This window comes from Neolamprologus brichardi, chromosome 23, assembly GCF_056152115.1.
Source record: "Neolamprologus brichardi isolate AB-2024 chromosome 23, ASM5615211v1, whole genome shotgun sequence".
Classification (NCBI taxonomy): Eukaryota; Metazoa; Chordata; class Actinopteri; order Cichliformes; family Cichlidae; genus Neolamprologus; species Neolamprologus brichardi.
This window is the reverse complement of record NC_142125.1, coordinates 1,659,988-1,675,825: the sequence shown is the minus strand read 5'-3', so window position 1 is coordinate 1,675,825 and position 15,838 is coordinate 1,659,988. Positions and strand designations below refer to the sequence as shown.

Sequence of the window (15,838 nt, the reverse complement as noted above, 5' to 3'; positions counted from 1 at the left end):
CCTCCGCGCATCTGATTCCATTGCACTGTTCAAATCACGACTAAAAATCCACTTATGTAATCTTGCCTTTCCCTCTAGTTAATATTTCTTTTATGATTTTATATCATGCACTTTTATCCTCATTTAAATTCTTGTTTGCTCTGTACCTGTTGCTTTCCTGTGTATCAGTGACAGCTACCTGCTTGCATACTTAGTACTTGTTTTGGTCCTATTTCTATTATCCTCCTCCTATTCTCTATGTTACTTTGGCACCTTGGCATACCCTTGGTTTTTAAGTGTGCTTTATAAATAAAGTTTATTATTATTATTAATAATCCTCAGGCTACTGGCTCTGTAACATTTACTGTATATTTGTTTTATACATTTAAATAAGAGATGCGGTTTCACACTCCTGACCTGAGCTGAATACTGTTTCTAATGACAAACAAAAATAAATAGCGGCCCCGACAAAGCTGAACACTGAATTGGTTTTACTAGTATTGCAGCAGATTTGCCCGCTCTGTCAAAATAAAATTTGGTCCCCGGAGGACTGACATGTCTGTTTACAGAATGATAAATAGACACCTGCTGTGCCACAGTCTACAAAACCAAGAAGAGAAACTGCAATTTACAGTACACTAAATCTGTTTCTGCTTTATAGCTTCTCTGACTTTTGAAACCTAGCCACTAATCTTCTGGGGATTGGATTTTGTCCCAACAAAGGTAAGTAAACCAGCTGGAACACCACAACATAGTATACTAGAACATATCAAAACATGTGTGTAGCAATTTTAATGGTGTTTTTAAAAAGGGTTGTGGTCTTTTATAGGAACTGCAGGCAGATGCGAGTTCTGGATTTTAGAGCACTGGATTTCTGAAGAACAGTATTGGGAGAAAATAAGTTTAATAAGTTTAAGTTCAACTTCATGGTAATTTAGCAGGTAAGATAAAGGGATCTAAGAGCGTGTACTTATCATCAGCCTTATACTTACTCCCACTCCTTGCGTCGCGCCTGAGGTGTGCTCTGAATCTTATGAGCTTGGTGGGCTTTAACAATGTCTCTCTGCTCAATCAGTCCACCCCGACGTCTCTTGATCACATTAGGACTGACTGCCATATCTCCATCCACCCCAAGCATCCCCACTCCAACATCAAAAGTGGAAACCACATCAAGGGTGAGACCGAGACGGTTCGGGTGTAAAGGAGGAGCGTGGCCCGACACGTGTGAGAGGTGGAGGGCGTCATAGCTGGTTGAGAGGCTTTCGGGCTCCAGGAGGGAGTGCGATTCAGGATACAGCTTTGACCCTCCACCCAGTCCTGTGCGATGCTTCTGCCAGCTCTCGCAGTCCGCTGGGGATGGGCGGATGATGTGGTGCCGGGGGGTGCTGCTACCACACATTGCCCCCACAGCCAAACCACCCACTGGATAGTCAGGCCCTCCTGGGCTTCTAGCATTGTGGTTCCCTGTCAGAGACTGAGAGCTAACCGAACAGGAGCCCATTTCCAGCATGGTGGGGAAGCGCCTCGGGATCTCAGCATAGTGCTGCAACAGAGAGGAGAAGGAATGCAGGAAAGGAGATGTTAGAGACGTAGAGAATGAACACAGTCATCACTGATATCAAAGACACCATCAAACAGATGTCTGCATCTCATATTCAGCAGATATGGGAGTGAGAACACTAATTACAGATGAAAGCAAATACAAATGTGATTAAAAAGTTTCATCTTTGAATATCTATCTTATTAGGCTTCTCATGATATATGAGGACATGACTTGAATGTAGATAGGAAACCTGTAAGCTGAGGTTTGGGTAGTCTATCGCAGCGGTCCCCAACCCCCGGGCCTCGGACCGGTATCGGTCCGTGAGTCGTTTGGTACCGGTCCGCGAGAGTTGAGGCTCAGGTGTGAAATGTATAGTTTTCAGGGTTTTTATCGGTTTTCAGCGTTATTTTGTTATCGTTTTTATCGTTTACTCGGTTTTCCTGGGTCTTTTCACGTGTGTTATGAATAAATCTTCTTTTTTTTGGTACCGGTACTAGTTTTATTTTGTTGTATTTATCCGCGACACCTTAAAGGCCGGTCCGTGAAAATATTGTCGGGCATAAACCGGTCCGTGGCGCAAAAATGGTTGGAGACCGCTGCTCAATCGTTTGGCTACTCAGTATTCTCATACTGTTAACGTCTTCTATTTCCAATATTAATCCACAGCTAGATCATAAACAGTATAATGTGTTCTGAATAAAACTGTATTTCTAAAGCTGAATCTATCACACAATATGAACATTTTTTGTAAAACAAAGACACAAAGGGAGGCTTTGTTTATGCTCTTGAAACAGACTTTGTGCGTCTACCTTCTATCCACTGGAAACACAGACACTCGCTGTTTGGGTGGCAATACAAGTAAAAAAGCCTGAAGACATCCGGCTACTGTAGAACTATGCATTTGTTCAGCTAACCTCCTGAGGTAAATAGCTCTCAGTGTCCTCAGCTGACTTAAAATATCAGCAATCCTCCAAGTGTCAGAACCAATTAGAGAAGCTGTAATAATACAGACTTCAAAACAAATGGTAATATAATGCTGCCAGGGCTGTGTTTAATTGTGCAATTAAGAAGAAAAAACTGAGAGGGAGAGAAGTTTTATCAACCCATCCTCTCCTGTCATGCACTTGCACATCTCACTTGTACATCACGCAGCCTCTATGTTACTGCAGCTCACGCTGGAGCCCTCACCATCTCAGTTTGGCAAATGATCGATCGCTGGTTTTACAGCCCCGCTGAGAGGAAAGCTTCTAAATAACTGTGTGTGGTGAAGCTGCTGCTCAGTAAAACGAGCATAGTGTAGCCGATAAGAGGGGAGACGAACTATGCTGTGTTCAGCCTGCCTCAGTATTCTTACTCATTCATTAGCCTGAGGTCAACACCTGAACATTGCTAGGCCGGCTTGATTTGATGACGACTTCCGCTACGAATCTACATCTCCTTAAGAGGTCCCCACTAACGCCTCCACACATGAAAGGTTGTCACAAACTGAATGAAAATATAGTTACATGAAGTGAAATGTGTCAAAACATACAACAAACTAAGCATTGAACTTTTATCTTTTCCTGAGGCAAAGATGACTGTCTCCACTCAGCAAGAGATTATGGAAGTGGGTCAGCAAATGCTGTTTAGCTGCACTGTTACAAAGTCTTACAATATACTCTCTCTCTTACAGTCTTTTAGCTAATTTTATTTTATTTTAAATCCCACTTTACTGCTCCCCTTTGTGTCCCCTTTAGGAAATTTTAGTAAGAGCCAGATGTTTCCCTTTGGAGGAAATTTTTCAGATATCGTCTGCTGTAGCTTGTTTGTCATTATTCCACTTTTAGCTTATATATTAATCAACTTTAAAAGGAAATAAAGTACTGATGTTTACAACTCTATTTGCTGTCCCAAAATTGGTAAATATTAAATTAATCAACCAAAGTGAACAAATCATTAAAAGAAAAACTTGGTTTACATCTTTCTTTTCCAAGAGAATCCAGGTGTGGAGTCTTTGGGACCGTTACCCAAACATTATGTATTATAATGATAGATAGAAAGTTCCCCCAAAATAAAGAAAATCTAACAGAGAGGCAACTTCTATATGCCAAAAAATTGTTTAGGGATGTTTTTCAGAGTAAAACCATTAAATATTGGGGCGATCGTGGCTCAAGAGTTGGGTGTTCGTCTTGTAATCAGAAGGTTGCCGGTTCGAGCCAAGGCTCGGACAGTCTCGGTCGTTGTGTCCTTGGGCAAGACACTTCACCTACCGCCTACTGGTGCTGGTCAGAGGGGCCGATGGCGCGATGTGGCAGCTGTGGCTACAACTGTAGCTGCCTCCACCAGTGTGTGAATGAATAGTGGAATTGTAAAGTGCTTTGAGGGGTCCCGAAAAGCGCTTTATAAATGCAATCCATTATTATTATTATTATAACAGAAATTGCGGGGGGGGAGGGGTGCCAGCACTGCAAAACAGCCACTAGAGAAATGAGAAACTCTGGTAAAAAACAATGTGGGCTCAATCTATAGTTGTGCTGTGTGCATCTAAATATAATGAGCTATGCTTGACATGAGTGATGGCAGGTGCTGTGTGTACCAAATGTAAATCAAATGGCATGACACACCTGACTTCTGGCTTATATTATACTGTGCAAAAGTGTTAAGTCTCCTCTCTTTTCTTTACATTTCGCTTGGAAAATTGTGACATGGAGCAGCGATTTATATTAATGTGCAAACATACATGGAAATACAGTAAATAAGGAAAATAAAAAGCAGAGTTTAAAATATTCTAAGGAGCCTGAAAGTCAGTGTTTGGTATGACCACCTTTCTTCTTCAGCATTGCATGAACTCTATGAAAGCAGCCTTCTTGTCTTCAGCAACAGTTCCCCGGGCTTCCTGAAGGACATTCAAAGCTCTTTGAACATTGGCTACCTCTTAAAAATGATCCCATACTGCTTCAGTAATGTTGAGATCCACGTGCTCTGGGGAGGCCAATCCATGACAGTGTGTTTGGGATCACTGTCATGCTAAAAAAACCACTGCCATCAGATACTTTCCAGGTGAGTCAAGACTTTTGCACAGCACTGTATTTTGGTGTGGCAGCAGACCACAGGTCAACACTGTCTGCTGAGGTCAAATGTGTTGTGGCTTCAGCCAGACCAGGGGAGCCCAAGCAATCTGTGGCAGGGGGTTTGTTAATGTTGCCAAGCAAACTGAAGAGGCACTTGAGCTCTTCTGTGGAAAACTTGGGCTTCAACAGAGCGGTGGATCTGAACCGAGACTATTTGTTGAACAGGATGAAATCTAGTGCAACTTATTGCAACGCAAAACGCAACGACTCCCGATGATCAAAAGTGTTTTGATCTGGCAACATAATCAAAGGAAGAGCTGATGACATGTCACGTTACAGTTATAACTACGTAGAATCGGTAACAATGTTCAATTCTTACACTAACTGTCACGTACCAGAGCATCTTTAAACCACAATGCTGCTGCTCATCCTCCTCTCTCAGTCTCTCAGTAAAAACACACAACAGAAAGGAAGTGCTGTTTCACAATCAAATCAAATTCCTGCAGGTCTTTATTGATTGGCAAGACCTATCAATTATCAATCAATGCCTTTAGCACACATTAACAGCTTTTCTTTTTAAAGCACACAGTCGGGCATGTTTTTTTTATAGTTTCTGACTCACGGTGCTTGTAACATCTAACATCTTCAATTTTCTGCTCCTTGTGGAGTTAATGATGTATAATAGCAAAGCTGGAGCTCTGAAACGGTGAAACTGATGGGAACGAAGGTAAAGTGCTTAATAAATATAAACGGAGCCTTTGACACAGAAAGAAAACAGAAAGAAAGCAGTTAGTGCAAAGTCATCCCATCTTAGCCAAATGACATGATGTATATACACAAATATATGAAGTTGCTTATGCAGACTATTGTCCATTGTGTAGTTCCAGGTAGGGAGAGGTCTTAGATATGGCAGGAGAACTGTCATTGATCTGCTGGTTACAGAATCCATTTAGCAAATTATGTTTTCACACTGGTTGAACAGGATTGCCCACACAGCAAGATCATTTATGCAGATGCTCGCACTGAGACAATTAGAACTGAGCATGATACTCTGTGACGTTTCACAGCAACATTAATAAGAAAATGCAACAAAACAAAAACTTGCACTGTTTTTGTGGTTGCTCATAATCAAATAAAATCTAAAAACACTTACAAGACATCAAAAATGTTTTTTTTAAAAGATAAATATACTTTATACTAGAGTGCAAAAAAGCAGCTCCCAAAAAGTGAGAGCTATATGACGATGGCAAGAAATATATGACAATAAACATTGACTTTACATTTCCAAAGCACAAAGCTACCTTAAGTCAATCCAGGTCTTATCACCAAACAGTGAGTGCCTATCTACTGCTCCGTGAGGCCATTTACACCATATTTGTCTATCTGTTTTTGAGCTGCAGGTTATCCAGCTCTAAAGTGACTTTTTTATGGGCACCAACCATCTGCTTTTACAAGATACAATACAGATACAATGAGATTTTAAAACATCAATAAAAAATACAGATATGAGTAGGACACCCTAAATAATCCCCTTAGTGCCTTTGCACTGCTCTAAAGTAGTTTGAGTTCGATTTAAATGTATTGAACAAAAACTGGAAAAATAAGTCTTATACTGTGAAGAGTTACATGAACAGGCTGACACCACGTCGTATCTATTTCAGGGGTGTCGAACTCCAGGCCTCGAGGCCGTCGTCCTGCAGGTTTTAGATCTCACACTGGGTCAACACACCTGAATCACATGATCAGTTCATTACCAGGCCTCTGGAGAACTTCAATGCTGTGTCCCAATTCGGGGTCTGCACGCTTGAAGTACGCATTTTAAGTGCGGTTACGTCACCGCCACGCGACGACGGCTGTCCCAATTCGAAGTGTACTTGAAATGCATACTCCAAATGCGCCGTCAATTTCCCCAAATATCAAGCGTGGTCCGGTGCACGCTTCGTGGTCCCATATATCCCACAATTCATAGCGCTGCGGTGGGTGTGGATAATTTTGCCGCAAAATACGGCAGAAGGGAGCGGCCAAGAGTGAACTGTCAAAAGTAAGTACTGAATATGACGTCACTTATTCATGTGCGAATGTTTAATAACGAAGAACATTAAAACATTGCTGTTGGCCACATGTCGGCAAAGTTATGTGACACTAGTGATGTTTGTACTTTCAGCATTAACTTGGTTTTAAAGCCTCTACTTCTAAATATATATATAGTCGACCTTAATCTTACAGAGAATCTGATGATTTTATGGATAATTAAAGTCAGTCATATATCCACAAACACAACAAGCTGACAGTCAGTGATATAGATTATATATATATATATATATATATATATAATATATATTATTCATTCATAATAATCTGACAATACTATAATATTGGCCATATTATATTTACATTACCATAGTGAGATGACTTTAGTCTCATGAACAACATTAACTAATTATTATTTACTAGCTAATCTTAAATGACTGTTCAGTACAGAAATGAAGCCCTTGAATCATGTTTTACAGTCCTGTGGTTTCAGCCTCAGATACTCAACTAATCAAAGTGATGTCATGACAAAAATGATTGACCAACAAAACATTTTTCTCCTTCATTTCTGTCAAACAAAGCTGTATGTAACGTGTCTCGCGGTTAGTATCATGGTTGCTAGGCAACCTGAACAGCGCGACGAAGCATATACCGTCCCATTTCACAAGCCTCTCACTTCCGCACTTCTCGTACTTATAGTACGCACCGTACGTAGTACGCGTAGTGTGCGTACTTCAAGCGTGCATACCCCGAATTGGGACACAGCACAAGACATGTTGAGGAGTCATTTAGCCATTTGAATCAGCTGTGTTGGATCAAGGACACGTTTAAAACCTGCAGGACACCGGCCCTCGAGGCCTGGAGATTGACACCTGTGATCTATTTTAAAGGTATATTTTGATATTGATATACGTTTAATCAATACCCATCAGTGTCTTATTAGGCTGTTAATGGGCTCTTTTTTTCTTTCTTTTTTAAAAGAAACAAGTAAACTTCCAAGTATCCGCACAGCAGTCATTCACAATTTCAGGAATTCTGAAGACTCGGAGTAGATCCCACGTAAAAAAAACCAACTAAAAATCCCACGGGGCCCACACGATCTAAAATGTTTACTCTAATCAAAAAAGAGAATAAAAAATCAAAATGTTTGTTAAAAAAAACCCCCAAACATCAACAACACAGGCTGTTGGCTGTAAATTGTTAATACTACTCATGTAAAGTGATACAGGAAATGTGACCCACGCGTCACTACGACACAAACTTCAAAACAAGAGCAGTAATCACAAATTAACCACCTCCTATTAGTAGTTTGAACTGATTGTTTATATGAATAAATGCATTAATATGTAGCTGCACAGTAATGAATTTAAACTGAATTTCTGTTATTACTGAGTGTCTGCAGTACCTGCACAGCCCACCAGGGGGAAATGGCTACCCTGGGCTGCTAAGGTACACAAGTTATTCCACTTTGATTAATTAATTGATTATTAATTAATGTTTTCCCATTGTTGCTTACAGATATTCATAGGAAGAGGCTTTGTGATGTTTGGATAGTTAGCTTAGCTGCTTGAATCCAGTTTTATGTTAATCTAAGCTAATCGGCTGCTCGAGGTCGAGCCAAATGGCTCCTAAAATGTCACCCTGCCATTTAAAGCTGTCATAAGAAGTCTGTCAGTCTGCCCCAGGGCAGCTGTGGCTACAACTGTAGCTTGCCTCCACCAGTGTGTGAATGTGAGAGTGAATGGGTGGATGACTGGACGTGTAAAAGCGCTTTGGGGTCCCTAGGCGGGACTAGTAAAAGCGCTATACAAATACAGGCCATTTGCCATTTGCCATTTGCCATAAGAAGTCAGAATGAAGATTGATGACAGAAATAAAATTAAGAGGGATTCATTTGTTTCCATCCATGAAATTTTCCCTGCTTTTATATCATCAGGGGAAAAAACAAAAAACAAGCTGGACTTGTAAGAAACATTTATGTAAGCCAGCTCTGTAATGTAACCATCATTAGGACCATTGTTACAGAAAAATGCCACCAACCCAAAGACAGGCAAAGACCACAAAGCTTTAGAAAACACCTACACTGCAATTCATACTTAAACATCAAGGCTCCGCTGCACTGTGGCTCCCCCTCACAATTATCAAAACCTTACAGCCAGGAAAGTTGATTGTGTTCATATAATCCTTCAAATTAGCTTTTAAAAGGTGGTCGTCGACCGGCTGTACTCTGAGCTTTCACTCCCATAATCAGGATTTTTTCATGAACAGCTAATCTGTTGTTCACAGCCTTTGATGACTTCTTGGTCACTTAGCGTCAGATTAAAAAAAAAAAAGAAAATGTTAGTTTTCATGTGATGGCTGCACTTACAGCCACACAGTGGTAATACCCACCATGTTAGTGTAGAGGCTTATAAGTAACATCGCATTCACATTTGTCTTTCTTTAAATATAGGAATTAATTTACAGGACAATAAATAACTGGTTTTGGTTTAGAGTTAATTCACATATCCACATGACACTGTATTCTAAAATAAGTGCGCACATTTTAGTTTACACTGTTATGTGTGATTAATCTTTTGTTTTCTGAGTTACCTCAGTTGCAGCTGCTCCAGTCCCTTGATTAAGGAGCCAAGAGGTGGAAAAGGGGGCGGAGCCAGCTTTAAAGGAAGACTGCAAATTGGTTCATGCCATAACTCGGGACCATGGGGGGGAATTGGAGTTCATTATGTTAGGTTTAGTTAGGTTTTGTGTGTTTTACCCCTTCTCCTGTTTTTGTGGGCTGATCAGCCACTATTTAAGTTTCCCCTTTGCCTCGTTAAGTTAGGTCAGTTTGTTTGAGTTATCAGTAGTGTTGTCAACTTTGAGTTTTGTTATTTTGACCTCTTTCATGGGCCCAAGATTTTGATTCTTTTTGCATGATTTAACCAATTATGTTTTTTGGGTTAAATAAAAAATCATTTTTTTGGACTTTAACCTGTGCCTAAGTTTCCTTCACTGCTCGGTCCATCACATTTCACTGAAACTGAATGAACTTGTTACAGGGGCCAAACTGTTTTTACGGTCTTCGCTGGAAAGCCAGGTGTTTCCAGGTTCATAATGAGGAGTGAAGGAGAGGCTGAGGCAGGCGAGAAGCCTTCTCACACCTGCTGCCCCCATTAGCCGACACAACTGCCTCATTGCACCTCATATTTCACCGTATCCTTCCACCCAGCCGGAGTGTCAGCCTGGTAAGCGGCCAAACTAAACATGCTTCAGGAAGCGTTATGTCATCTGAAACTAATGGGCAGTATGTTTGAGGGAAAAATCAGTGGCAACACTTCAGCCAGCTGAAAATAACCATCTTGTTGGTAGTTAAGGTTCAGGATATTCAGCGTCAGTGTTGAGAAAGCTTAAGGGAAGCGTTGAGAGTACAAAAGGGGAATGAGATTAAATAAAACTACAACGCCAGAGGAAAACTCCACAAGGAGATAAAAGCCACCAGCAGTGGCCCCAGTTGGCAATAATATTTCACGTGCAAACAAAACATTTTATTGGATTTACACTAGAAGAACAAAAACCAGCTGAAATTTGCCAAGACGGACAAATTCTGACACTTAAATCCTGCATGAGCTGCAGAAAAGTGCACACTGAAAGTACTGCGTCAGAAGTCTAATTTCCTCAGTCTCAGCTAGACTTTGAACAGCTGCTCTATCTGAAATACAGTCACTGCATATTATTGCACTAAATTATACTGAGTGCATTCGGCAGTGCCAACATTTACATATTAGATTTACAGCTTTCGGTAACACGCTGTGGTACAGTTTAGCGAGCAAAACGTGCAAACGTTCAGTGTGACGGGCAGAATATTGTCCGCCTTTAAAACTTATGAAACTAATGCACAGTTTCCAGCTGAGGCCACAATAACAGAGGAGGCCAGATAATATGTAAACGAGATAAACTTTTTCCACTGTGCTTTGCCAACTCAACTCACACCCACAGAAACGTCCCTCTGCCTCTATTGTTGTCTCTGCATCATTAATTCAGCTCCTCTGTATTTGGGAAAAAAATGAAAGGTATGTAATGATGGTTTTTTCTTTTTCTTTTTGTCATGCAGCGCCTTCTGTGGACTTATTGGAAATAAAATCCATTACTTTCTGGTCCTTTCTGATCTTTTTTGCTCTCGTGTTGACCAAGTCCTGCACGTATTCCCTTTTGTTTCATGTGCTGTCTGCGCCGTTATGTTTGTCCTTCAGCTGCCTCCATTTAATATTTACTACTCCGAGTCTGCACGGTGCTCTACTTGCCATTTATTTCATGCATCCATTGAGTTTAATTGTATTTTTATTCCACGTTTCTTTGCTTCATTCTACCAATATGATGTGTTATTCTGCAATAGTAACGGCCCGGTTTTCCTGCAGGGTTCATTAAAGTTTCATGCTTTCATTCTGTAAGTATTGGGCCATAAACACCAAATGACCTCGGTTAGAATAGATCAAATTGTGGGAAACCAGAGTCAGGGACATTTGACAGCACCCAGGGTAACTGTATTTGTGGATCCGTTTCAGTATTATTCTTTAGATTAGACTTTCGATATGCACGCAGACTCTAAAAGTAAATCATATTCTTTTAGATCATGTTTTATGTCTTTTACCGAAGCCACATATTCCACAGCACAGAGCCATTAGAAGATGAAAAGATGCTTCTCAGAGGGATCCTATTGCTATCATGACCTTCTAGCAAAGACCGTTATGCAATAGTGACCCTTTAGATCAGTAATGATCACTAATAGGAACACTTCACACTTGTGCTCTAATCACTGGGAGGTTCAGAGGCTTCAGGGAGCAGAGCAAAGGCTGGAATATTAGAATCTAAAAAAACTGCCAACTTTATTTAATAATGTATTTATGAATTAATGAAGCAACAAACGATCACAAGAGGAAATATCCATCTTTCATGATGTTTCGATGCAGAGAGGTCATGAAAGATTACACTTCTTTGTCATCTATGTCTGTGCGGGACCACCGTGAGAAAACCCAGAGCCCCAGGCCTTATAAAATCACAGAAAGCTATAAACATAGCGCCTCACCGTTACAGGTAAATCATATTTTACAGCAGGCAGCGTATGGAGCGAAACAAGTCGCTGCTTTTGGTATAAACACAGGGATCTGCAGCGTCGCTGGTTTACAGTTGCACACTAGATAAAAAGCTTTGATGGAATTTACTCTGAAATGTTTTGCAAATCATTTTAAAAGGTTTGCATCCCATAATCCGCCCTTTTATTAGGAACAGTCTGCTGCACAATATCGCTGTGTGCACAATTGTCCACAAAGAGCACACGGCGCTAACACTGCTGACATTTAGCCTCTGCAAAAATGGATCCACAAGAAGAAGATGTGCAGCCATTCGAAACAAAAATATAAATTAAACGTGGAAAAATCTGCGTCCCTCCGATTCATAAACAAGCTGCAACACTCTGAACTTTGGGATGAAATTAAATCAATACAGTTTATGGATTTATTGCCAGAAACACTTGTTTGTCTCTGCTGGAGAAAATGGGACTCACTACTGGAAACTGGTCACATTTGGGCGTATCGGAATGAAAAGTACATCGGCTTTATGTTGGTGTTTATCAGAGTGAAGAACCACATTAGTGTATGTACTATAAACAGGACCCAAACACGGTGCACGAGTGGTTCAAACACAAAGCGAGCAGTGTCTGAACCAATTCTGAGTCGCCGGCCTCTGGAGCAGGGACAATCTGAAGAGAGAGCCTCAAATCATAGTTTTATTTTTCCTGTTTCGAGCTGTTCTTTTGTCCAAGGTGAACGGATGTTTTATCGGCAGTATCTCAGATTTAATTCCAACCAATCATTCCTTGCTCAGAATTTTATAGCCGACTAAGAGTCTCGTTCTTTTTTTTCAGTACACTTGATCAGAGACATTCTTCACTTGCGTGTCTTTGCCATTCGTTTTCATTTCGCTGTATTTAAAGAGGTAAAATCCTAGTCTAGAGATTAAACATTCATTACCGTTAGAGACCCGCCTACGAGAGCAGCATTAACAGCAACCTTCTCTGGTTACGCTGTTCTTTAAAATAATAATATAAAAAAATACTTAAGATGAATCACAGGAAATGTGAAGCAGGTGGTAAAATACACACACAGCTCGTCTTGTAAAAATGGGTTCAAGAGGTTTCATTAGGTTCAGTTTCGTGCTGATCACAGGCACTAATTTATACACCAAGAAAACCAATTTACACCCCGTAGTAGAGCGGTGTTATTCAATCAGGACAATCAGAGCTGTTGACAAGAAAGGATTAACGTCGTCCAGTTAAAGGAAATTGACAAGTGTCATGATGGAACTATTTAGGAAGACAATTGAGAGAATTGATTTAAGCAACTTCTTGTCTGAATAAAATAATTGGATCAGTTCTAATTAAAGGTTATGACCTTGCCTGCTGTACTGGGCAGCAATGGGAGAAATAACTGTCACTGGCTCACGACAAAGACATCTTTCAAGTGAAGAAGATGGCACAGTGTTAGCCGGCAGCTTGTCATTTAAAATACACACACTGATTATTCAGGTTGCCTCTTCCTCCGCTGTGAAACTCCAGTTACATTAGAAAACAGACTGATGGGATTAGTTTATCTGACTGTTCTGCAACAGGTCTCGACACGGGTTCTTCTTTCTAGAAGATGATGACAAACATCCCCAAAGTCTCAAGTCAAAGAAACACATGGCAGCGAAAGGAGTGATTGATGAAAGTAAATTACATGAAGGTAAAACCTGAGGAACAACATGCCAGACACACTTTCACTGCAGCAAATGTGTTCTCGATTTTCTCTACTTTAATTAATTCCTCCTCCTTGAGGTAATGATGGCTGTTTTCCCACAGCCTCTGAGACTGAGCGAGAGAGAGAGTCTCTTTCCTAGAATTTTTTTTATCATTATCTGGTGTAAGTCCACTAAATTATTAGCAGGACCTGGCTAAAGCCTGCTTCCACATGTTCCTAATACTGACAACTACGCTGGCACTCTGAATTGAATCTTGTTGCATCCCTGTGACTCTAATGACTCACTCCACTGTCCTGTCAATCTGTTACACTGGTAAAAGCCACAGTGAAGAGTGATTGGGGCTCTGTAATGGTCTTAGCGCGCTGCTAATTGGATAATGTCGTTGAATGATATGTATGCAAACATGGCAAAGGGAGTGGACTTGAAAAACAGCTTCCTGCCAAAAAAGAACTATAGAAAAGAAAAAGACATACAGCATATCACGTTCATGTAATATATAAACACACAAAAATATTTTTAAAGTTAATTTATGTTGAATTGTAGTATATACTTTAATTAGCCGAGATCCAATCAGCAAATGAAATCTACTTTCAAGTCACATCACATAACACCTTCACAATCCACGATTTATCTGCTATTAATCAGCATCAGTGAATAAGATATTCCTCATTTGGGATTTCTGCTCCCTTTCTTTTTGGTTTTCACAAACATCTGCCAACAAAAGGTTCAGGCTACAAGCTGAATACAGTCGCGAAACACCTGTTTGACGAGGAAAAACGCCGGATTCCTTACCTACAAAGAAACAACTCCTTTCCATTTCGTTCACCTTTCAAGACAAAATGAAAATGTAGCAGCAGACACGACCACGTCCGACGTCCTATCCTGCCTGCCCGGAGAAAGAGAGACTGAGAAGGAGAGAGAGAGAGAAAGAGCGAGAGACTGTGTCGGGTTATTTGCCGAGAGGGTATCCGGGGAAATGGAGCAGCTGGCAGCTGCAAATCTTTACTGAAAATACTAAATATTCCATATGTTAATTAAAGCATTTAGACAATTTGTTTACTTCAATAAGAAAATGTTCTCGTAATCTGTTATTAAGCACGGCTGCTTACTTGTTGCTTTCTGTTTTGTCTAACGAGCAGCCATAACCTGGAAACCTGAATCTCTACCTTCATGGCAATCTCTGCTGCACAGTTGTTTTATATTTATGACTCACCTGTTAACACCGGGAACAGATCATCAAACTATTCTGTCCAGTTTTCTCGGCGCACTTCATTTGTTGTCATAGAGACCAATCGCCAAGTCTGAGTGGCGTACAATAAAAATCAATCGAGGGGGGAAAAGGGGGGAAAGTGAATTAAACGAGCTGAACGTAAGGTAAGTGGGCTGAGGTAACTTCTTGAATAAGTGGAGCATCCACGGTGACGCCATGCAACCAGCAGGTTATATCTGTGTGCAATACACAATCGAGCCGCAAGGGGGCAGTAATCGCACATATGTTGAGCGTTATCCTTCATGCCGTGCTGTGCGGCTTGACTAGCTGTTCAGGAAACTTTGAAATATTCATGGGTGTAGCCTATATGCCAAGATTGAAGCCTCAGGGAGTACCTGGTCTTTTCAATACATCTATTGTCACACTTGTGCAAACAGGCGAATCAACACAATAAAACTGAGTGCTTGAGGTTAGTTTTGCAGGATGTAATCCGACGTAAGATAAGATAAGATAAGATAAGATAAGATAAGATAAGATAAGATAAGATAAGATAAGATAACCTTTATTAGTCCCACGCGTGGGAAATTTGTTACAAATTACAAAAACTTTCAAAGACTTTTTCTCTTATTTTGTCTGGTAATGAGTAAAAAGTGGTTAACCCGACGTCACTGTAAAGATTTCTGCCCATCCTGCTACAGTAATGCACAATATTTTACTGCGTTTCAACAAATAACTATTTTAAATTTAATCTGAATAAATAAATAAATAAAATCTTTATTTGGCTTGTTGATGTAATGTACACATTAAAAGCAGAAATAAAGAAAATACACACATATACCCTCGAAATGTGTTGCCAGCATGCTTTGACTGTGATTAAATTATTAGGTACACATCTTACCATTTTGAGTACACCTTTGGATACTTCATGTAGAGCTGTGTACCTGAAACAGTCGCTGGCCCTTTTATTGTGTGTGCAGTCTGTCTGATCTGTACACACACATTTAGCCTCAGCTGCCTCCCACAGTCTGTCTCCATTCTCTCCAGCTGCTCATTTTGACCACATAATTCTGGAACAAGTAAAAAACAATATTTTCTTTGATATGTTGGTGAAGTTCATTGAACTCTTGACGCAGTGTCGTCCAGCTTCACATAGGCAAAAATAACTTGAGTTAAGAAGTCTTTTCTGGTTTTAATGCCCTTCGATTCTCGGATATGTTTTTATTTCATTTTTTAAAGCATTTTTAGAAAATA

At 40.3% G+C, this 15,838-nt stretch overlaps 1 protein-coding gene across 2 annotated transcripts; it reads right to left on the bottom strand.

Annotated features, from left to right (window-relative positions):
- Positions 1-763: 763 nt before the first annotated feature.
- Positions 764-15,646, bottom strand: LOC148095947 (uncharacterized). 2 transcript variants are annotated; one of them, XM_087836124.1, is made up of 4 exons: positions 15,529-15,646; positions 14,170-14,263; positions 972-1,522; positions 764-853 (listed from the first exon to the last, which is right to left on the bottom strand). In XM_087836124.1, the coding sequence occupies exons 3-4, from the start codon at positions 1,487-1,489 to the stop codon at positions 838-840; spliced, it is 534 nt and encodes a 177-aa protein (XP_087692250.1). In that variant the 5' UTR covers positions 1,490-1,522; positions 14,170-14,263; positions 15,529-15,646; the 3' UTR covers positions 764-837. The 2 variants fall into 2 exon arrangements, with proteins under 2 accessions (XP_087692250.1, XP_087692249.1); XM_087836123.1 differs by lacking the exon at positions 15,529-15,646 and adding an exon at positions 14,591-14,703.
- Positions 15,647-15,838: the final 192 nt, after the last annotated feature.

Coding starts and splice junctions, on each gene's coding strand:
- LOC148095947 (XM_087836124.1), bottom strand. CDS start 1,489: ATGCTGGAAATGGGCTCCTGTTCGGTTAGCTCTCAGTCTCTGACAGGG.